This window comes from Psammomys obesus, unplaced genomic scaffold, assembly GCF_907164565.1.
Source record: "Psammomys obesus unplaced genomic scaffold, mPsaObe1.curated_primary_1811, whole genome shotgun sequence".
NCBI classification, from domain to species: domain Eukaryota; kingdom Metazoa; phylum Chordata; class Mammalia; order Rodentia; family Muridae; genus Psammomys; species Psammomys obesus.
The window spans coordinates 2137151-2162070 of NW_026596147.1; the positions used below are offsets into that span (position 1 = coordinate 2137151).

General features: G+C 35.9%; 1 protein-coding gene across 6 annotated transcripts in view; it reads left to right on the forward strand.

Annotated features, from left to right (window-relative positions):
• The window catches only part of Pcm1 (pericentriolar material 1), an 82555-nt gene that overhangs the window by 27609 nt on the left and 30026 nt on the right, over positions 1 to 24920 (forward strand). For all 6 annotated transcript variants that reach the window (XM_055593526.1, XM_055593528.1, XM_055593527.1 and 3 more), the window contains 10 exons: positions 2836 to 2987; positions 3118 to 3247; positions 4515 to 4655; positions 5504 to 5694; positions 8582 to 8779; positions 10367 to 10586; positions 10690 to 10835; positions 11313 to 11503; positions 14305 to 14476; positions 16925 to 17283. In XM_055593526.1, coding sequence (XP_055449501.1) covers positions 2836 to 2987; positions 3118 to 3247; positions 4515 to 4655; positions 5504 to 5694; positions 8582 to 8779; positions 10367 to 10586; positions 10690 to 10835; positions 11313 to 11503; positions 14305 to 14476; positions 16925 to 17283 — 1900 coding nt within the window. The remainder of the gene's footprint in view (positions 1 to 2835; positions 2988 to 3117; positions 3248 to 4514; positions 4656 to 5503; positions 5695 to 8581; positions 8780 to 10366; positions 10587 to 10689; positions 10836 to 11312; positions 11504 to 14304; positions 14477 to 16924; positions 17284 to 24920) is intronic.

Below are 24920 nucleotides of genomic sequence, written 5' to 3' on the forward strand. Positions count from 1 at the left end.
GAAGAAGAGCTATTGAAAGAAAGTGCATATACAAACATACAAGTACTCCTTTGCATGTAAAATGTAAATAACTTAGAAGTAAATACCATTTGAAATATATGAGCATGTTATTTATTTTTGCTCATATATTTGAAGTGTATTGAGAAGAACACCTGTTACTGAGATCAATAAAAAGAATGGGCATCTTTCTGAATTTCCACTTTACTTTTTGAAGAACTTAGGTTATATGACTTTTACGGTTTGAAAAGCATGAAACAGCGTCTGAAACAGATAGTAGTAATAAGTTAGGCTATCCTAAATGTTCTTAACATATTTGTAAGAACTCACATTTGCTAATTGTTATTGTTTCTTTATTTTCCATTCCTTTAAGATAGCGGTTCTCAACCTGTGCATCACAACCCCTTTGGGAATCGAATGACTCTTTCACAGGGGTTGTATATTAGATATCCTGTATATCAGATACTTACTTTGCAGTTTATAACATCAGCAAAATTAGTTATGAAGTAGCAATGAAAATAATTTTATTTTGGGCGTCAACACAGTATGTGGAACTGTGTTAAAGGGTCTGCATTAGGAGGGTTGAGAAGACTGTAGCCTTAAGATCACAAAATATTATATTGAAAAACTAAAGTGTGAGAAATAACTTTCAGGCAGACTTGTTTTTTATTATTTCTTATACTTTGTTTTTCCACGTACTATTTTGTGAAATACTTAATATGCAGCTTTTTTCTTTTAAAGGTTTATTTATTTATTTATATGAATGCTCTGTCTGCATGTATATCTGAAAGTTAATAGAGGGCATCAGACCCATTGCAGGTGGTTGTGATCCACCATGTGGTTACTGGGAATTAAACTCAGGACCTCTGGAAGATCAGTCAGTGCTCTTACCCACTGAGCCTTCTCTCCAGCTCCACTTTTGTTTCTTAAGTTACAACACAGAATTCTTGCCAGTCTCCTAGTCATATGATCACTAGGTCGATTGATACAAAGACTAGAATTGTATCATCATCTCAAAGTTCATAGTTTTGTAATTAGTATCAATTCTAACTCATTATGATTTTATTAGAATATTGTTTCTAAAAATTAAAATTTCAGATGTAATCTTCAGAAAAAGCATGGATTTTAAGATTATAAATTTTATAATTTATTGTATATAAGTTAAATATTTTCAAGAAAATGCAAGAGCTCATTTTCAACCCTCTACTAGTCATTGCATTAGTTCAACAAATATACTGTTAGTAAGATATAAACTTTGATTCTTTTTCCAGTTCTTGTGACAGATTTAGATAGGATATTCCTTTTTTTTTTTTTTTTCCCTCTATTTTCTTTTTTTCCTTAAAACAAAAACAAAAAAGAAGCCCTGGGCTTCATGGCACACGCCCTAAATCCCAGCATTTGGAAGGCAAAGGCAGATAAATCTCTGTGAACTTGAGGCCAGTTTGGTCTACAAAGCAAGTGCAAGACAGCCAGGGTTATACAGAGAAACCCCCCCCCCCCCCAAAAAAAAAAAAAAAAAAAAGTCTTGTCCTATGTCTCAGGATAGCCAGAAATTCACTGTATATACTCCAAGTTGGTCTTTAACTCATGGAGCCCTTTTGCTTTGTTAGCCTCTTGAATGCTGAGATTACAAGAACGAGCTATCATGTCCATCTCATTACCTTTTGTATCATAAATATTGGTACTTATTTAGAAAATTAAAGACAAAAATGAGAAAATGAGGGAAAATTTTAAACAGGTAGTGGTCATGGTTTATTATAGTGGTTTATTTTAAATAATAAAGGATGCATCTTAAAATTTAACATCGTTTCCTGCTCCACGTTTTTTTGTTTGTTTTTTGTTGTTGTTTTGGTTACTTTATATTTGACACAAAGCTATTCTTTGGTAGCTCATTATTTCAATAAAGTAAGAAATGGCAAGGTGCTGGGCAGTGGTGGCATATGCCTTGAATCCCAACACTTGGGAGGCAGAGGCAGGGGCATCTCTTTGAGTTCCAGGCCAGCCTGGTCCACAGAGCTAGTTCCAGGGTAGCCAAGGCTACACAAAGATACCGTGTCTCTAAACAAAAAAACAGGCAAATTATTTTTGTCAAAGGTGTTTTAGTTTATAACACTGTAATGAAATATCTGAATTGTCATAATGTGATAAAGAATATAGGCATATTTAGTTTACAGTTTTGGAGGTTTTAAGAGTCAACATTCTGGCTAAGTGTTGGAAGGCTGTATAAGACAGTACATAGCAAAAGGTAGGGAATGAACCATACACATGTCAGTCTGTCCATTGTGTCTATTGTTGTTCTATCTTCCTTTTTTGCTCCTTCTCTAGCCCTGTCTGTATTCTTCCTCTTCTTGGAAAGCTGCTAGTATTCAGTTATGGAGGCTCCACCTTTATAAATTTACCTAATCTGTTAACTCCAAAAGGCCCCATGCCAAAACACCATACTGGAATTAAATATTCACCCCTTAATATTTCACAATTGGGATTAAGTTTTTAACATGTGAACCATTGAGGAACACATCAAGCCTTATTCCAACCATAGCACTAAGTAGTTAAAACTCAGACTTTAAATGGCAGGGCTAAGGATGTCAGTATCTCATAGAATACTTGCCTAATATGCCCAAGTCCTGTGTTCAGTCATCAGCACTACCAATACGATTTTTAATGGGCTCATAATTTCTTATTACTGATAGAGGATACACTTCAGGTTTTTGAAAAAATCATTAATATCCTCTATTGTATTAATTATTTTAAGTTTTATAGCCTAGTAAATTATGTAAATTATAAATTAAGTAATGTCTTTAGATTTTGAGATAATTTTATATAATTTTGCTCTTTTAGGATGATGATGCAAATCAAGTGGTTGTCTCTGCCAGTACTTCAAATTTGGGTGATTTGTATGCGGCAGAAGAAGATACCAAACAAAATTCAAATAATGCAAGAGAAAATTCTAATAAAACACAAAAAGATACTGGAGTAAATGAAAAAACAAGGTATGGTGAGCTTTTGGCTTCGATAATAAAAACTTAGAGCCGGTTATTTAGCTAGGTACTTACTGTGTTATATTTTGTTTAGTATCATTATTTTTTTTTGGAGTCCACAAATATGTTAATTTAATTATAGAGAGAAATTTTATGAGGCTAAGCTGCAGCAGCAACAGAGAGAGCTTAAACAGTTGCAGGAGGAAAGAAAGAAATTGATTGAAATTCAAGAGAAAATTCAAGCAGTGCAAAAGGCATGCCCTGACCTTCAGGTAATTATAAAATTTATTTCTTTGAGTATGTTTAAAATGTTTAAAACCTAATATCAATTTAAAGTACTCTGTGTTTCCTGGTACTGAGGTAACAGATAATATTTGCTAATTTTCTGATTACTGAAATGAATGAACTTATAATGAAATGAATTTCTGTTTTTTGTTTTTACTTTGAAAGATAGTACATGGGAATCAAGTGATTACTTCTATTTTTTATGCTGGACTAGTTAGCCATTTATTCATGACAAGAAAACTTAAAGCTATTATCACATTAAGATATTCTGGCGTATATTTAACAGTTATAGATCAGCACTCCATTGTTTATTGACCCCTAGGATTACACTTAAACCTTTATAGTATTCTATAATATGGTTCTTTGAGATGGAACAGAATCTAAGGAAACTTTGCCCATGTCAGTTACATTACATGTCAGAATGATATAGAATAATTTTCTTTTTTGTGTTCTTCCTAAAATTGTTTTGATTTGTTATGTATAGCTTTATTTGTGTGTGGGTGTGGGGGGTGTGGGGGTGTGTGCGCACACACTCAGGCACGTGCACATGCGTGCATGCACACAAGCATGTGTGAAGACTAGAGGTTGATGTCGGGTGTCTTCTTCTGTCATGCTTCAGTTATTTTATAGGTAGTCTCTCTCACTGAACTGGAAGCTTACTGGTTCAAGTGCATGGCCAGTGAGCTTTGTTTCTGTTTCCAGAACTGGGATTAAACACCCATGTGGCTATGCCTAGCTTTCTTTATGAGTCCTGGGATCTGAATGCAGGGTCTCATGCTTGTATAGCAACCACCTGAACCATCTCCCTAGTTTGGTTAATTTTACTGTGTAGTTAAATTTCCTTTTTAAAGAAAAACATCAAATTATGTTTCCAACACAGCTATTTCTAAGTTTGTACTTTTTCCATTTTTTTCTAATCCTTTTGTCCTTTATCCCTAATATAAATAATGTCCAAAGTGTCACAGTTGGGTTGAGTATAAACTTTTCCTCATCCTCCAATATTTGATTCATAATTTTTACTCTTTCTGATTGTTACGTCTCATCATATTTAACCTGTTATCATCTTTGTTTTCTTCTGTTGTCTTTGGATCATGGTAGCAATTTTAGTCTCATAGTAACAGATTCAATATGGCACTAGAGCTCTAGAGAAGTAAAATAATGACTTCATAAACAAATTCAGTTACTTTAGTATCTTATAGTATTTATTTATATATATATATGTGTGTGTGTGTATGTATGTTTTACTTTGTTTAGCTATCAGCCACTAGTATGGGCAATGGTCCCACAAAAAAATATCTACCAGCTATTACTTCAACCCCAACTGTTAATGAAACTGAGACCAGTACAAGCAAATCTGCTATTGAGCCTGAAGATTCTTCAGTAGTGGATAATGAGGTATGGTGGAGTCTACTGTGGTATTCCTGAGTTGGGTCCTAATTCCTGAATGTGTAAAGCTTTTGTTTTTGTTTTTGTTTTGTGGGGAAGAAGTGTGCTAGGGATGGGACTTTGCCACCTTTTACTTACTGGACAGATGATATATGTGAAGTATATTTACTATGTCTTTTGTTTACATTAGTTGGGGGATATCACCGCCCCCCGCCCCCAATTATACTGGTATTGTTTCAAAATAGTCACATTCTTTATTAGCAAATACAAGGAGCAGTTATAGCAAATGCTGATCATTTCAGTTAGAAGGGTATATTCTTGGGTATTTCATTTATATTTGATTTGCAGAAAATACAGTTTTTCTCATATTTCATGATATTTATTGAGTATACTCATGAAGTATATTGAGCACTTCTTATTTTCATGAATAATTGGTGATTGCCTTTTTCTTTTCCCTAAAATACTATTTGGATGAACACATATCCAATACTATAAAGTTTGAACATTTTTAAAAGATTTTAATTTAAGCATTTTTAATTGTGTGTGTTTTGTGGTAGAGGTTTATACAAGTGAATGTAGGTGCCCAGAGAGGCCAGAGGTGTCAGATATTCCTGGAAGCTAGAATTACAGGAAGTTGTGGGTCATCCGATGTGGGTGCTGGGAACTGAACTTTTCAAGAGCAGCACACATTGTATACCACTATGCCATTTCTCAAGTTCCGCTTATATATATCTTAGAATGAAAATAGAAACATTGAAAATAGAATATTGTTGTACTGGCAGTATCATTAAGACTTTTATTCTTTATGGCTTCAGCAAATCCAAATATTTACTTGACTCTGATTTTTAAAACAATAGTTGTGGTCAGACATGCGAAGACATGAAATGTTAAGGGAAGAGCTACGACAGAGAAGGAAGCAACTGGAAGCTCTAATGGCTGAACACCAGAGGAGGCAAGGTCTAGCTGAGACCTCATCTCCAGTGGCTATATCATTAAGAAGTGATGGATCTGAGAACCTGTGCACTCCTCAGCAAAGTAGAACAGAAAAGTAAGAAAGCCATTTGAAACATCTTATAAAACATCATTTACCCAGAACATAAAAGCCAGGCAGACTCATTTTCCTGCACAACAAAGTGTAAATCACCTGTTTCACTGAAGCAGGTGTTTTTTAGTATATGACTAAGTAGAACCCAATCCAACCATTTTCTATTCTACAGCTTTCCTTTCTGTTTCACTTACTGTGGTACTTGATCAAATTGTGTATAGATCTTTTGTAAAACTTCTTTGCAAAGTTTTATACTTATAAAATGAAAAGCATGTGATGTTTTGTAGTGCTGTTTTTTCAGACCAAGATATAATGAAGACTAGCCTTGAACTCCATATGGAGCTCAGGATGCCCTTGAGCCTCTGATCCTCCTGTCTCCAATTCCTCAGTGCTGAGATTATAGGCACGTTCCACCATGACCAGCTGAAATACTTTTTATCTTATATTGTGTATCTACAATTTGTAAGGTACCTTAGAATAATTATAAAACCTTTTTATATAAAACATTAAGGTGTTATTTTTTTTTTTTTTTTTAGAAATAAGCTTGAAAGTTCCATAGTCAGAATATTTGTAAAAATTAGTTATTTCTAAGTTAAGTTAATTTCCTATATAGTAATATTTAATAAAAAAAAATTGAAGGCCAGGTATGTTGCTACCTTATTTTTTCAGGTGGCATTTCTAAAATATTAGATGCATTCTTTTCTTATTAGGAGTTTCCATACTACTGGAGTCTCAGTGTGCATTTTACTGAATTAGCTATATCATATTTTGTTCTCTTCTGGCCACTTATGCACCTGCTCTTTCCAGAAGTCTTTAGATAGTTTTGATAAGCATCTGGTTTCAGAATCATTGGTGTAGAGCCTAGCTTCTTTTTTTTTTTTAATTTTATTTTTTTCTTATCAGTTACATTTTATTAACTCTGTATCCCAGCTGTGTCCCGATCCCTCATTCCCTCCCAGTCCCTCCCTCCCTCCCTCATCTCCACCATGCCCCTTGCCAAGTCCACTGATAGGGGGGACCTCCTCCCCATTCATCTGATCCTGTTTTATCAGGTATCTTCAGGACTGGCTGCAAAGCTCTCCTCTGTGTCCTAACAGGACTGCTCCTCCCTTGGGGGGTGGGGAGGCCAAAGAGCCAGTCATTGAGTTCCTGTTAGAAATAGTCCTTGGAGCCTAGCTTCTTAATATGTGGGCTGTGACCCCTCCTGTGGGTTAATGTGACTGAATGCAACTGAATGAGAGCTTATAAAAAAACAGAACAAAACAAAACAAAAAAAAAAAACTGGTTATTCAAACATACGACAGCCAAAAATGTAGTCAGAATTAAATGCTATGTGAATTTAAGGTTTTTTCAGCATTGCCAAACCTGTGTTGCATCATGTGACTTAATTGTAGCCTTGCCCCTAAGAAATGTATGTATGCACTTTGTACTGCCTACAAGGCCACCTCAGCACATTAACAAAGGCTGCCTGAAATATTTTTGAGTTATGAATTGCTTTGTTTTTACTGCATATGCAAAGTCTTCTGCTCTGAACAGTTTAGTTGTGGGGAAATTTTAGTGTTTTTCTATCATATCTCATCTTGTTAGTACCAAACTTAGTGTATCTTTGGATTATTTTTTGTTTCAGTGTTTAATTTAAAAAATTGTATATTGATGGCTTTTATTATTTATTTGTATTTTTTTACTTGAGACAGGGTTTTTCTGTGTAACAGCTCTGGCTGTCCTGGAACTTCTCTGTAGACCAGGCTGGCCTGGAACTCAGAGATCTGCCTGCCTTTGCCTCTTGAGTTCTGGGATTAAAGGTGTGCACCACTACTACCCAGCAAGATGCTTACTTTTGAATTTAAAAAGTGAAATGAATTTTAATAATTTCTAAATGATCTTGAATATCCTTCTGTAATTTTGTATTACTTGTGCAAAGTAGAAATCTAATCATTTAAAATTATGAGATCAAAATATTTATTGATGAACTCTGGAAAAATGAAGATGTTCTACGTACTTCAGTTTCAACTATTCCTACAATTTTAATTCATTTCTATTTTTAAGTATGTATGTGTATGTGGGAGTATGTGTGTGACTATATATGTGCCTGCAGAGGCTATAGCCAATGGATCCCCATAGAGCTGTAGTTACAGGTGCTCATGAGCTTGTCCTATGTGGATACCCAAGAGTAAACTCAGGTTTCCTATCAGCAGGTGCTCTTAAACTGCTGAGTCACTTCTCTAGTACCCGGAAGATTTACTTCTTCATTTAGAAATAAGCAAGAATATCATCCCCTTAGTATTTTTAACAAATAGTATACTTATATATATGCCAAACAATTTTTAATATCTTTGTGATTATCAGAAGATGGTTAAGTTGTATAACTACTTGATATATCTATATTTGGGTCATGTAAAAGTTCCTGATTGGAAGGGCATTATGAGAGGAGACAGTAACATGTCCAGGTCCAGAGTTTTTTGTTTTAATATTACAGCCAGTAAATATGGTGGCTATTTAAAATAAGTTAAATTTCAATTTTCTTTGTTTTCCCAGTCTATCAGCATCATTTTAAGTACTCGGTATTCATGTGTAGCTATATTGGCTGCATACATTACTGCTATTGCAGAAAATTCTTTAAGGTAACACTGAAATAGAGTGCTGTCACTTAAGGAATGGAGGAAGGAAGGTTAGGAAGAAATTTCTAGAAGATGTAATGATTATTTTCATTTCTTTGAAATATTTGTGGAAGGCAAACCATACATTCTGTGTGACAGCTAACAGAATTAACTATGATGAAATGAATTTTGTATACATGTATATATATATATCAAAATCTTGAGCATTATAGCTCTTAACATACCCAGCTAATCTGTATAATGATGTCTATTTTATATCTTATTATTCCTAGAACAATGGCAACTTGGGGAGGTTCTACTCAGTGTGCATTAGATGAAGAAGGAGATGAGGATGGTTATCTTTCAGAAGGAGTTGTTCGGACAGATGAAGAGGAAGAAGAAGAACAAGATGCCGTTTCCAATGACAACTTTCCTATGTATCATCCTAGCATGAGTCAAAATGCTTATACTGTAAAAGAAACTAAAAATAGGTTAGTTTAAGTGTTTTAAGTTTTACTTGCTTTTAAGTATCTCAGGTCTTTTTGACACCAAGCAGTTTTGTAGTTCACACCAGCTAACCAACTATCCTAAAATTTAATTCAATAATGGCACCAACTACTCAAAGGTAATGCAGGTCTCATAAAGAACTTAGTCCCACAAGAGTATCCTTTTTTTCCGTGCAAGGGCCCAGCTTAACTATATTCTCCTGTCTTGACTAAAATGAGAGTTTCCATAATCTGTCTTTAGATTTAGTAATGTCTACAACTCAGGAAAAGACATTACCAGTATATTACGAAGTACTCAATATGGCCATTTAAAATGGAATATAAAGTAGTGTCTAAAGTGAATGAAACTGTGTAAAGCTTTCATGCCTTCTTTAGGTACCACCTTTGAAATTTGTCACCACTTCTGAAATTCTGTGACGTTATTATTTAGGAGATTTTATGGAAGTTTTATTAAGTAACTATGATTGATTAATAATAAGCCATTGATAATCAGACTCAACCTCTGGTTCCATTTCCTTCCCTAAATGTCAATGAGTGGGTTTGGAAATAACAACCCTTTAGTGACCTTACTGGTTTTACTGGTCACCACTCCTCTCATCCTGAAGGGCTTTCTAAGAATTAAGTCTTTGTCATAAACTCTGGCTTAGTTAAAAGGGCCTTGTTCTGAATAACAAAAGAGAATCTGCCACTTGAGGAGATATCCAAACATTTTAAGGGTAGAGGGTACACAGAACACCAGAGGTTCTTAAACGAGGTACTTTTTTTTTTTTTAATAATACAAAGATGTTGCTGCAATATATCCTGCCTAGACCAGATCAAGAATCATACCTAAGCTTTCATCTTTCCTACTGTTTGGAGGAATTAAGCAAAAAAAATGAAACTTCATGAAAGTTGTGTTAATAAACTAGCTGCATTGCTGGCAGCAGCGGTGTATACCAACAATCTGGTGCTGCTTGAAGGGTCACCTGAGACCAGAACAGTTTAGTGATACCCTATCTTTAAAACAAAGCAAAGCAAAATGACAGGAAGCAATATTAATTGCATTGCTCCTTTTGGTTTGGGGTTTTGTTTATTATTATTTATTACATATCTTGTTTGCGCACATGTGGGTTAAGGTGCACAAATGGAAGGTAGAGGCAGTTCTCAGGTAGGTTCTCTTCTAAATTGTGGGTCCTGGGGTTTGAACTCAGGCTTTCAGTTGTAGTGACAAGTGCATTTACTGATCAGCCATCTCTGGTCTGTATTGTTAGTTCTAGTAGTAATAAAAGTCTATGAATAAATGTTAACTAGGTATAATAGTGCTACTTGAAGTAAATCCTGAACAATGGAAAAGTGCCGTACTCTAAAACATTTTTATTCTGTAGAATATAGTTTGACTATAGTGTAATTATACAAATGAGAAAGACTAGAAAGCAATTAAAGAATAATTAGATGGGCTGGAAACATTTTTTCCCCTCTTTTCTGTTTTTTTTATATTTAATACTGAATAAAGGAATATTGGTCCACAGACTAGGATTTGAGGTTGTGGCTGTATTTTAAAACTCAAACTTAAGGCTCTACATTTTGCATTAGGTGGAAGAACAATCGCCCTGTTTCAGCAGATGGAAATTATCGCCCTTTAGCCAAGACAAGGCAACAGAATATCAGCATGCAACGACAAGAAAACCTTCGATGGGTGTCAGAGCTCTCTTACATAGAAGAGAAAGAACAGTGGCAAGAACAAATTAATCAACTAAAGAAACAACTTGATTTCAGTGTAAATATTTGTCAGACTTTGATGCAAGACCAGCAGGTAAATGTTATCTTTGCAGTGTATTCTTTATAATGTACAGTCTTGAAGCAGTACACATTTTTGTCAATACATTGTAACAATTGCCAACATTTTCTTCCTACAGACCTTATCCTGTTTGCTGCAGACTCTTCTTACAGGTCCATACAGTGTTCTGCCAAGCAATGTGGCATCCCCTCAAGTACACCTTATAATGCACCAGTTGAACCAGTGCTACACACAGCTAACATGGCAGCAAAATAATGTTCAGAGGTAATCTGTTTGATTAAAATATTAATACTGTGTAGTGAATACGAAAATGAGAGTTTTACAATTACCTTCAAGGAGAAAGAGGCATGAGCCAACCTCCAGCCACACAGTCTATTGTCTGAATAGTATAGGCCATGATCTGTTACTGTGGGCCTGGTTTTGTTTATAAAATATGTAGTGAATTGTATACTTACTGGATAAAGTGTATAGTATATAAATTACACTGCAATAATCAGTAAGCAAGCAAAATTTTAGGTTCTTACATTTATACCTATGTCTGTCAGAACTAAGGTCAATACTTGTTCCAATGGCTCAGTTATTGAATTGAGCCAACATAGAAAGTACATACTTGTTGTAGGGTAGGAACAGGAACAGTCTATGTATTCTGAGTGCTGTCATTTCTAACATGTATTGTTTTTTATTTTGGTTTGCTTATGGTACTATAACTGACTTTTAAATTACTGGCTTAACTTTTTGTAGGTTAAAACAAATGCTAACTGAACTTATGCGCCAACAAAGTCAGCATCCAGAAAAACCTAGAAGCAAAGAAAGAGGCAGTAGTGCATCGCATCCCTCTTCTCCCAATTTATTTTGTCCTTTCAGTTTTCCAACACAGCCTGTAAATCTGTTTAATCTGCCTGGATTCGCTAACTTTCCATCATTTACACCAGGTAAGTAACTGAAAACCTGAAGGAAAATAAATAAATGTAAGAATTTGAAGTGGGTATATTACATGCGTATAGAGGCAGTAGGATTAGGAAACTTAAGGCCATTTTCAGATACAGACTGAGTTTGGAGCCAACCTGGGATAAATGAGATCTGTCTCTAAAAAGAAAAAAGTTTGAAGTTTATAATTTATCTGCTGTACGGATTTCCCTTTTATCGTTTGAGGATTTTTTATATGCATAATAATGTGTTTTAGGCAAACTCCCCCTTTCTGTGGACTCTTCCTATATCCTGCATCACTAATTTTTCCCTCCCAACTTCATGTACTTCTTTTTTTTTTTTTTTTAAACCCACCAGTTTCACTTAGTATGTGCACAGGTGTAGGCAATCTGGAGTATGAGCAGCATTTTCTCTTCTTTAGCAGCTGTCAATTGACAACAGCTTATCAAGCTGGGATAAGACTTTGAAACCCCTGCCCATCCATATTACATCAATGCTTTAAAATACATAATAACTTTTATTCTTTGAAAATTCCCTACATACATCAAATGTATTATGGTCGTATTCACTGCCCAATCGTCCTTTCTACTCTTCCAGATGCACCTTCCAGCCTCTTCCCAACTTTGTGTTGTTTTGTTGTTGTTGTTTTTTAATGACCAAGTCCAGTTTAGCTGTTCATAGACTCCTGAGTCTGGAGCCATCCACTGGAGCATGCTTGACCTACTAGGGGCTGTACCCTCAAGGAAAACTGACTCTCCCTACCTTTAAAGTTACTAGTTGTCCAACTAGTAGTTCCTTGGCTAGGGTTGGAGAGGGGGTGGCTCATGAAGCTCTCCCTCTTCCATGCTATAGTGTTGATTGGCTTGGTCTTGAATAGGTCTTCTGAATGCTGCAGTGGTCCTGTTAAATCCGGAAGACAATGTTTACTCTGGTCCTGCCCCAAGCACCAGCTCTTAAGAACTTTCCATTCCCTCTTCCTAGATGTTCCCTGAGCTTTGTGAGGAGAGCCTGTGTTATAGATTTGTGGTTGAGCACTTCATTGACACTTACTCTCTGTACTTTGATCAGTTGTGAATGTCTTGCATGACTTTTTGGGGTGTTTTTGAGTTATAAAGAAACACTTGCATTAAAGTTACATTTTTCTTTTTCTACATTGTTCTTATAGTGAAAAGCTAATAAGCATGATTGCTAACAAAACTCAGCAATTTATAAAGGGGAAAGATACTGATCTTATTTAAGGGCTACTGTCACCAGGTAAAGCATTAGGGAAATAAAGATAAGTAAGACACAACTTAAAGAAGCCATGTCTTGGTTAGTGCATTTAGTGTAGGTTTTTTTTAAGGTGGTTTTATTGTTCATTTGCTTTGCTTTGATTTTTTTCGTGGTTCATTATGTGCCAGGTACTATATGTTACTTGGATCCAAAGGTAAGTTAAGATAAATCTGTAAAGGAATTCAGAATCTGCTTAGGAAGGTAATAATGTTAATAAAAGCTCTTAGCGGTGCAATAGTTGCTATATAGCAGAGACACAAATACTTGGAGACTGTGAGCAAGTTGGGTTTAGGAAAGATGATATTTAAGCTAAAGGATGAATTAGTTATGATTAAAATGGAAAGGCTTTCTAACCAATGGAAACACTAAGACTTTGAAAGCAGTAAAATATTCCTTGGTGAATTTAAAGGTAGTTAAGTGTGACTAGTGCTCACAGCCAAGTCAGGGAAGTGATTGATGTGGCTTGAGAGTAGCAGAGGCCTTCTGTAGTGTGCAAAAGAAGCTTAAGCTTTATGTATTTACGTAAGTTTTACTTATTTCAATACTGTGATATTGAGGAATTGGAGTAACTGGCAAGAAGGCTTTTCTAATGATGTTGGGGAAAGAGTGATAGCTTGACCAAAGGCACCAATGGTAAAACAGTTAAAAGTGTTAGAATGAGTTAATCAAGAAGAAGAATTAAATATTTGCTGAGTAATGTAGAAAACATAAAGGTTGGGAAGTCTTCATTAATGTTAATATGTATATATTTCACAGTGTTTCCTTAAGAGGATGTTCAAAGCACAGGCATTAAAAACTTGAACAAGCTCTTTTTACTTCTTGAATATTAATTAATATTGAGAGCAAACGTATTTTCTTTACAATTTTATTTTAATTTTTAATTTTGTATAAATGTGTGTGAGTGTAGGTTTGTGAACATGAGTGCAGTGCCCTTTGAGCTAGAAGAGGATGTCAGATCCTCTGAAGCTGAGTTATGGGTAATTGTGAGTTTATGTGGCTGCTGGGAACCGAACTCTGCAAAAGCAGTTTATGTTCTTACCGCTGAGCCATCTCTCTGCTTGCTGAGCTTCTAGTTCTTTTTAAAATTATTATTACATTTTATTTATTTATTATTACATGTGTATTTGAATTGCATGAGTATCTCTATCACATGCATGCAGTGCTCATGGAGGCCAGAAGAGGGTATCAGATCCCGTGGGACCCTAGTTACAAACAGCTGTGAGCTGCCAAATAGGTTCTGAGAATCAAACCAAAGTCCTCGGGAAGAGCAGCTAGTATTCTTAGGGCTGAGCTGTCTCTCCAGCCCCAACTTCTGGTTCTTACAGAAGAACCATTAACTACTTTCATATCACAAATATCTCAAGTGTAGTAGGCTGAACAATAAGTACTAATGAGCATTACTTTATTAAACTAACAGTTTGTTTTGGTAGGTTTGCCCAGGATATTTAATATCATAAAGCTCTTAAAAATAAAATTTAATTTCATTTAAGGCTAAGGTACTTCTTCATTCTTTTCTTTTCCATATTTTTATTAGGAATGAATTTTAGCCCTTTATTTCCTTCTAATTTTGGAGATTTTTCTCAGAATGTTTCTACACCTACTGAACAGCAACAGCCATTGGCCCAGAATCCTTCAGGAAAAACAGAGTATATGGCTTTTCCAAAACCCTTTGAAAGCAGTTCTTCTCTTGGAGCAGAAAAGCAAAGGTACTTGATTGTATCAAAAAGTCTGATGCTTTTGCCATTCACTTAATTTTTAAAAACATTACATTTAGTTTGTCTGTGTTGTTATGTATGTGTACATATGGAGATCAAAGGATAATTTGAGGGAGTAGGTTCTCTCCCTATATCTCATGGGTCCTAGGGATCAAACACAAGGTATCAGGCTCAGTAGCATATACATGCTGACCTCTGTTGGTGGCATACGATTCACTTTGTGACACAACACAGAGAATTTTTGTGATTGTGTGGCTTTATATATAATATTGGTTATATGAAAATACCCTACCCGCCTACCTGCCCACCCTGGCCTGGCCCTACCCACCCCCCTGCCCACCTGGCCATCCTGGAGCTACCCATCCCCCTATCCTTGAGCTTACAGATCCCTTGAGCTGAAGAACTTAACAGTCACCAGAGTTTTGGTCCAGAGTATCTTACAAGATTCATATAAATTCATCACCACAAATGTTCCATTTATGTGAGATTTGATGTTTGTGTTTAGGTTAAAAAGTGAAGTGTTCATTAACTTAGTCCTGGAAACTGGTAGTATTTGCTAGGGAATAGTTGTTTGACTGATAGCCTCTGAAGACCATTCAAATATTATTATATTGATTATTATTTGGTTGTAAAAACAACTTTGAGCTGGGCCTGGTGAGACATGCCTTGAATACAAGTACTCAGGAATCAAAGGCAGGCAGATCTTTGGAGGTCAAGGCCAGCCTGTTCTATATACTGAGTAACAAGCCATTCAGGGCTCTGTACTAAAAATCTGTCAAAGAAACAAACATTTGTTTTTGAAGTTTTGATAGTATATGATATCAGTCACAGTGTTTTATATTCTCTCTCATATTTCTTATTTTTATATGATAATCTCCCTAGCTATAATCTCTGATATAATAGTACAAATGAAGAGGTCTTTCTCAGCCATCTTTTTTTTTTTGGATTTTCACAGGTATATAAGTAATTTACATAAATAAATAATTAATCTAGAAAATTATTTTGGTAGCTAACTCAAAAAAAAAAAAACCCTATAACTGTTTTGTTTGTTGTTAGAGAAAATAGGCAAATTGAGCATATTTTAAGGGCACCAGGCAAGAATAATGCCTGCAGCCTCACTGTTGTTTACATAGAAACAAACAAACAAAAAAAAAAAACAGAAGGATGAAAAACTTAGTTATCAGTTGGACTCAGTATTCTGTTAGAAGGGTCTTTGGGATTTTTTTCAACCTCAGCGCTGTAGAAATACCTATGTATAATTCACACTGTGCCCCTCCAAATTTAACAAACAGTGACAAATGCCAATCTAGGAAGCTAAGACATGTCAGTCTTATTACTAAGTGGGGGCACTTGATTAATGGAGAAATCTTAGAATGTCTATGTTATAGTCACCTCTAGAAATTGTTTCATCTCCCTGACGTTGACTCCTTTTTATTAGTTATCCTAACTTTTTTTTTTTTTTTTTTAAGTTCCTCGTTATATTAGTGGAAGTAATCTTTCATCAGAGCTTGACACAGTGCTTAGTGCACAGTTGCCATTCAGAAAGGAGATTGAGTGAATCATAAGCAGTGAAGATTTATGAAAAGCTTTAGTGAACAGGGCTTCCTATTGTGATTTTTCTGCTTTATTATCAACACTATACATCCTTGGTAAAAGAAACTACTTTGCTTTTTCATTAAGTCATGTTTAGGATGGAGCTGCCTTTCTTGTTTTAGATACTTGAAGTATTTCAAATTAGATATCTTTATCTTACCAAATATGAGCTATTATAACCTGCATTAAGTGACTAAAGATAATAAGGGAGTTAAAACCTAGTAGATTTTAATAAAGCTCAAAACATGCTGTAAAGTGCTAGAAGGAAATATTTTAACTTGTGCAGACCATATGTCTGTCATAGCCATTCATCTAGAACTGTTTTGAAAAGCCAAAAGTACCTAAAACAAAAAATCAGTAAATTTCATGTATAATGTACATATGTAGAATCTTTTTCTGATTAAAACAAACAGAAAAAATTTAAGAGTAGAAAGAAACAGCCAGAAGAGGTGGCATACACCTGTGATCCCCAGCACTCAGGGGCGGCAGAGGCAGGTAGATCTCTGTTGAGTTCAAGGGCAGCTTTGTCTACAAATCGAGTCTGTGACAGTCAAGACTACACAGAGAAACCCTGTCTCTAAAAACAAAATAAAACAAGAATAGAAACAAACACTGACTGAATTTGTTCTCTAAGCTAGAGATTTCTGTCTCTTGTTTTGAATTAAAATATATAGGTCAGTGTGTCCCAGAATTATTCTTCATAAAAAACTTGTCAGGCTCTATGATAAAAATGTGAAAACATTTTCCTAGCCTACTGAATTTATTCACCTAAATCTGTGTAGATTTCAGTAAACATAACTAGATCTTAATCGATGTCTAAAACTTTTTTTTTTTTTAATTGGTAAGGAATCAGAAACCGCCCAAAGAGGAAGTTGAAAACTCAAATACACCATGGTTATATGATCGAGAAGGTGTAGTAGAAAAACCATTTTTCAAGACTGGATTTGCAGTGCCTGTAGAGAAAGCTACAAATAGTAACCGCAAAAATCAACCAGATACAAGCAGGAGAAGACGCCAGTTTGACGAAGAATCACTGGAAAGCTTTAGCAGTATGCCTGATCCCATAGATCCAACAACAGTAACTAAAACATTTAAAACAAGAAAAGCATCTGCCCAGGCTAGCCTGGCTTCTAAAGACAAAACTCCCAAATCGAAGAGTAAGAAGAGAAATTCTACTCAGCTGAAAAATAGAGTTAAAAATATTGGTAAGTTTTGAAATTTGTTGAACATTTATAGTATAAATATAATGTTGGTCTTCTTACTTTGACATGCTGACAGTTTTGTACAACTAGATGTGCATTGTTGAGACCTACTTCTTTATAATTTTTAATTTTTTTTGATTGTTTATATTTTTGAAAGCAGGGTTTCTCTGTGTAGCCTTGGCTATTCTGGAACTCATTGTATAGACCAGACTGGCCTTGAACTCACTGCGATCTGCCTGCCTCTTCCTCCCTGAAGGGATTACAGGCTTGTGCTACTATGCCCGGCCATTTTTAATTTTTTTTTAAAGACTCATTTATTTTTATGTATACAATGTTCTGTCTGCATGTACACTTGCATGCAGATCTCATTATAGATGGTTATGAGCTCCCCTGTGGTTGCTGGGAATTGAACTCAGGACCTTTGGAAGAGCAGCCAGTGCTCTTAAACTCTCTAGGCCCCATTTTAAAATTCTTAAGTAGCATTTGATGTAGTTATCTTAAAGCCTTACATTTATTCTTTGCACTTCTTAAACTTTCTGTTGTTTTGTGTGTGTGTGTATATATGCGCGTGCATATATGTGTGTGCCTGTGTGTTGTGTGACTATATATGTGTGTGTGTATACATATCTACAACATGCTTCCCTCCCAGTGTTATATTCTTTTCCTTTCTTCCTTCGTTTCTTCCTTCCTTCCTCCTTCCTTCTTCCTAACCCTCCCCCCCCCTTTGGTAACTCATTAAATCCAATTAGTGCAGCCCATCTCTCTATGGATATGGGGCCATCTACTGGAGCACAAGAAATGCTGCTAGTGGGAACACTTTCAAAAAAGAATGATTCTCTCCCTGCAGCTATCAATGCCAAGACTCAGCAATATTCTCTAAATTTTGTGTTACTGAAAAAAGGCTCAACTATCCAAATATTACTGTTTTTTGTCTTTCAGTGTTCTAACAGGGCACTGCATTGAATTTTAATCATGACTTCTCCCTGGATTCTTAATGATTCATTTAATGGGCTTTTAATTCTTAATACATTGTTTATTACCATAAATGAAACCACTTACAAACAGGCTTACTTATAAACTTGTGTTTCTCTGAATTTTGTTATTGTGTAGAATATTAAAGTTCTCTTTATAACATTGCTATATGTACATGCTTTTCAAAAATAGGTTCTTCTATAATTTTCTTAAGAGTTTGCTGAGGTATTAGTTAAAGTAGTTGTATTAAACTCTGTATAATGGTCATATGTTTAAATTTGGTGAAACCAGAGAAACATTCAAGTAGAAAATGGCTGTTTCTGAGACATACCCTATAAACAATCTTATAATTTTATTTCCTCCTACTTCATACCCACAAATATTCTGATATATAACTGAAGGAATGTGTGCAAATTTTTTTTTGTAACATTTTTGACATATTTTGTTTAGCTAGATAATTTGATGTGCGGAGGTCAGTCCTCCTTAAATATTTTAATGTTTCATATGGGTCTCCCTGAGAGTATTTTTCTAAGTATAAATTCTGATTCATCAAGAGACTAAGGCAGGAGGATTGAGAGTTCAAGGTCAAACTGGACAACCTACCAAGCGCCTTTTAATAATGACAGATTCTGGTTTAGTTGTTGTGGAAGAAATACATATATATTATTGTGAAATACCTTTTAATATATTGTTCTTTATTTCTAAGAATTTCAGGTTTACACAATGAAACATCATTCCTAACCCCATTTTACTCCTTCAGCTGCCCATATATTCCCCAACATGTTGTCACCTTTCCAACTTCATGTCTTTTTTTTTTTTGAAGATCTAAATTTTTTTTTTTATATATATATATACAGAGAGTTGAATAATCTCTCTCACTGGTAGGTGGTATTGAATAATCCACTTAGGAAGGGTCATTTAGTCTAAATTTATGAAGCCTTTGTCCTTTGCATACTGATGGAGAAACACTACCGAAACTTGTTTGCTTCAAGTTTCTGGATCAGACTGTAGTGGCTTGAGTAGGGTTGGAAAAGTGAGAACCCTGCCCCAAATTAATTATGTGGGCGACTGGTAGAGATGCTGGTGACCCATCTTGCCTTAAGATGGCCAGTGAGAGAAAAGACTGTTTCGATAACACACTAAATCCAGTTAGTACTGCCCATATGTACATGGGTGTAGGATCATCCACTGGAGCACAGAAGTGTTGCCAGTGGGAACACTCTCAGACTGATTGTCTCTCCCAGCAGCTATCATATTCCAGTCAGTCTTAATTAAGGAACCAGGCCTGAAGAGCACCTCCCCATCTATCTATGCCAGAAGTTTGGCTGGCTTGATTTTGTGCAGGTAACCAATGCTTCTGTGGGTTTATGAGTTCAGTAACCATGGCATATGTAGAACACAGCAGTTTGCTGTACTTTTCTCCATCCTCTGCCTATTAAATTCTTGGTACTGCCTCTCCTGAAACATACCTACCTGATCTTTGGGGATTGTTATTGATTAAACTATTTAGGACTGAGCACTCAGTTTCTTCTGAGCATTTTGATTAATATTGCATCTTTGTGTGATTGCTGTCCACTGTAAAAGAAGCTTTTCTGACTGCAATTTAGAGCATCTCAGATCTATGAATAGAAACAGATACTCAGAAGGCAATTTGACAGTGATCATTTAGAAAAATAGTAGGTTCAGTCCTACAGCCTAAAACCTCCCCAGCCTTGGGATTTTGATCAGAATTATAGTACCAGGCACGAAACTCCCTCCTCTGGAGCAGGTTTCCAATCCTATCAGTATTGTACCAGTGGGCACATCTTGCCAAAGGGTCTGTATTGTGGTTTGCTGGATCCAGAACAGGGTAAGATCATTGATGTCTTTTCTCTCTCAGCAGCCTTCATAGCTCTGTCTGTCATTATGAAAGCTAGCCAATAGAAACCTGTTGGTTTGAAATTGGCATCTTTATATTCTACTGCCATAGTGTATGGTGGTGTCAGCAATAGGGTCTTACCGTGGAGTTACAGTGAGTGTCTTAGTGTTTCTTTTTTTGTGATAAAATGCCATGACCAAAAGAAACTTGAAGATGAATGTGTTTATTTCAGCTTATAGTTGTAGTTCATCATGAAGAGAAGTTAGGACAGGAACCTGGAGTTAGAAACTAAAGCAGAGGCCATGGTGTAGTGCTGCTTACTGTCTTGTTCCTCATGGCTTGCTTAGCCTGTTTTCTTATAACAGCTAGGACCACCTGCCCAGTTTTGGCATCACCTGCAATGGGCTGATTCCTCCTATATCAGTTATGTTAAAAAAAAAAAAATGCCCAAGAGACTCACTTGCCTATAGGCCAGTTGAGAGTCCCTCTTTCTGATACCACATTGTATCAAGTTGATAGAAAAATAGCACAGTGGATACCCAAAGGGCAGTAACAGCAGTGTGTGCTGTTTTCTGTACCTTTGGAATCTTCCCTGACCAATAATTTGTAGGAAGATGTGTCGTGATTTGCATTGCAATTTTCATATAATAATTATTTTTCTTTGGGAGCTACATTGTCCCCCAATGCAGGGTAATTTCATGCAAATATTTCTTTTTGTTTTTGAAATTAGTTTACTAACATGGTTCCCTTTGTTTTGGTTAATTCACACTCTATACCCCATCTTCAGTCCTGTCTCTCATCTCCATTCTTGTGTAGTCTTTCCCCCTCACCCCAGCATACCTCTCTATTCTTTCATAGCACATGTATTCTATCGCTCCAATTAATTTTGCAAATGGATTTTGAGATACTAGGCTTCCACAGATACACCTTTCCATACCCCCTTCCTTTGGATTAGCCTTCCAGCAACCCTTTAGCTTTATCCATACTTTTACCCCTTAAACCTTTCTCCCCTCCCCCCCCCCCCCAAAAAAAAATGTTTCTTTCTGGGTCTCTCTTGTTCTCCAAGTTTAATACGTAAAACAAATAATTTGAAGCTAGAATTTGCATATAAGAGAGAACATTCAGCATTTGTTTTTTTTCTACCTGAGTTACTACAGTCTAATTCTTTTTCTAAAAGTTCCTTGTATTTATCCTGAAATCATGATTTCATTTTTCTTTACTGATGAGTAATATTGCAATGTGTATTCATACCACAGTTTACTTATCCATTTGTGTGTTGAAGGACGCATATATGTTGATTTTACTTCCTACCTATTGTGAAAAGCGTGGTGGAGAACATTGAAATGCAAGTGTGTCCTGCAATAGGATATAGTCAGTTGAGTATATGCCTAAGAATCATATAACTGAGTCATAGCTGTTTCTGTTTTTTTTTTGGAAAAAAAAATTTTCCAAATGATTCTCAGTGAAACTGTACTAGTTGACATGCTCACACCAGTATAGAAGAGTTCCCCTCTAACTGCATCTGCATCAATATTTGTTGTCATTAGTTTTGCTGATTATAACTAGTTTGTTAATATATATGGTTCAGCTTTTTTTTTTAGTTTGGGACAAAGATTGTTATTCTGATTTCTATACTGCCTTCTTTCGTGTGTTATTTTTAAAATATCCGTTCAAATAGTAATTCACATTTGTGTAGCTGGCATTCACTGCCATTGTTAAAGTCCTACTTCACAGCAGAATCAAATAATACAACACTAAGTATGGTTAATATATGACAGAATAGAATTGGTCAACTAAATTCTTGCTATATAGAAGGTAAACCGTTGATAAGAAGCATTGACATTTCTAAGCTTATTAGAAATACATAGACTTTTGGAGCCTACCTGTACTAACCGAATCAGTATACATTGTACCAAGATTCCAGAGTAACAATGAAACAAAAGGAACTAGGAGCAGTTGCATCTTTAGGCATTTTATAGTCCACTGATGTCCTGTAGGAACAGACAGAAAGCTTCCAATGAAACATGAATTTCATTAGCAACAAATGTTCTTAACCACTGAGCCATCTATCCAGTCCCCAACTCTTTTAAAGAATATTATTCATTCTTGAACTCCAGCACCAACTCCCTTCTATTCTTTCCCTAAACCCATTCTTCTTTTTCCTTCGTGTCCTCTTCATCTTTAAAATTACTTGATATCTTAGTTACTTTTCTATTGCTGTGCTAAAACACCATGACTAAGGCAGCTTATAGAAGGAAGGGTTTATTTGGGCTCATGATTCCAGAGAGAATCCATTGTGATAGGGAAGCTGCAGGCATGGCAGCTTAAGAAAGAAGCTAAAGGTTTATTTTGTATCTTGAGTTGCAAGCAGGAAACAGAGAACTGAAAATGGTATGAATCTTTTAACTTTCAGGAGCCTACCTTCAGTGACATACCTCCTCCATCAATGCCATGTTTCCTCATGCCAACAGTGCCATTAACTGGGGATCATGTATCAAATGCCTGAGATTATGGGGGACATCTCATTCAAATCATTACACTCTATACTCAGTGACTATAACTAGTGCTGACTGTGTACACATAGGTGTGGGGCCAGTGACTAGAGTATTGCCAACCTACCAGTGACCACTCCCTACCCCAAGAAAAGTTCCTCCCCCTCCCCTTGCAACCACCAACTATCAGTAGCTCCTCAGTTTAGGTGGAGCCTCCTCATGAGTCTATCCCATCTATGCTGGATGGTTGACTGGCTTGTGCACAACATATGCAGGTAACAGTAGCTCTTTGAGTTAATAAATACCATTGCCGTATCCAAAAGACAGCAGTCCTTTCTAGTCTCTGGTTCCTACAGTCTTTTTGTCCCCTCTTCTACAATATTTCCTGGGCCTTGCTTGGGAGACTGACATAGATGTCCCATTTAGGGTTGAGCACTTAACATTTACTTTCATAGAACTTTGACCAACTATGAGTCTCTACATTTACCTGTGTGCACCGTGAAAAAAAGCTTAACTAATTAAAGTTGACAGCAGCATAAATTTATGGCAGTGAGTATAATATTTAGAAGATGGCTTAAGAACATGCCTTTTAGCAAAACCATGGTAGTAGGGCTCCCATGTAGGGCTTTTGATCTCCCTCTAGTCATGGACTTTTTGAAATAGGTTTACTGTACCAGGCATGAATTTCCTCCTGTAGAGCAGGCCTCAAGTCCAGTAAGAAACGAGTTACCTTATAACAGTCATTCCACTATTTTACCAGTGACCTGACAGATAGGTATTATAGCATGCAGTGTCCACGACTAGACAGGATTATTATTATTCCCCAACTGGCCTACGTAGCATCTTACAGTACTATAAAAGTTAGCCAAAAGGGAAGAAGTATCCAGGTCAGTTCTAGCTTAATTGTGCTACATCCTACATCCAAAATGTGTTTTGTCTTTAGTAAAGGAAATCTTATCTACTTATGGTGGACAGGGTTTCTATTGCTGTGGTAAAATACTATGACCAAAGGCAACCTGTGAAGGGAAGGTTTACAGTTCCACATCACAGCCCATCATCAAAGGAAATCAGGGCAGGAACTGATATAAAGGCCATGGAGGAATGTTGCTTACTGGTTTGCTCAACCTGATTTCTTATTACACCTAGGACCACCTATCCAGTGTTGTTATCATCCACAGTAGGCTCTGCCCTCCTACTTAGATCATTAACAAAACAATTCCTCTCAGATTTTCCTGTAGGCCAATATTATGGATCCAACTTTTCAATTAAAATTCATAGTTTTTGCAGATATGTCTAGGTTTGTGTCTAGTGGATAAAAACCAACCAGCATATTTCTCCTCATAACATCTGGATTGTTAGGGTGTTTCTTTCTTTAGTTTCAGTTTTTTTTTTTGGCAGGTTGACTGTATGTGTGCCTTTCTAAAATGTATGAAGAGAATTTTGTATGTATCCATAACCTATATTTAATAACAATTAAAATTAATACTTTTCATATGATTCAGTAATAAAATCAAAAGTTTAATTCCATTTATGTAAATCTTATTGTTAGGTTAATATACTTTTATTTTCTTCAGAGCAATTTGTTTTGTCAATGAAATGACTACGTATGGTACACGTATTCCATAATACTTTTGCTAGACATTCCTTTTATTTATGCGCCCGTTTTATGTGACAAACAGTAATAAGTTAACCTTTAACAGAACTCTTCCCAGTAAGTTTTTTGCCAAATGGATAATTGTGATTAGGCTTCAGCCTGAAAAACCAGTAAAGAAACAGAAATTTAAGTTTGAATTAATGAAATACTACCTTAAATTATGTTCTTAGAAAGAAAAAAGGATGTTTGAATCCATGTAAGATATTATAGAGACAGCACAATATTTTGGGAGCTTATTTGATACAGAGCAGCTTCCCCAATCTAGGGGACGTAAGTAGCAAAGGGTCTTCTCTCACTTCTGTAGAATGACGGGGGGAAATCAAAGCTCTATTATTAAAGAAAGATACGGTGGAAGAGATGCAGCTTTTCTTTCTTGTCTCTTAGAGATACTATTAGGCAGGGATAGTGAACAGGTAGGAGGCAACCCTTTCTGCTCTTACATGTAAGTAAGCATTAGCTTTTGTAGCTGAGAGTAGAGAAGATACTTTTTTGTTTTTTTCTTTTTTTTTTTCCTTTTTGTTTTTGTTTTTCGAGACAAGGTTTCTCGGCGTAGCCTGGCCTTCCTGGAGCTCACTCTGTAAACCAGGCTTGCTTCAAACTCATAGAGATCTACCTGCCCCTGCCTGGGGTTAAAGGCGTATACCACCACCACTCAGCTTCTTCT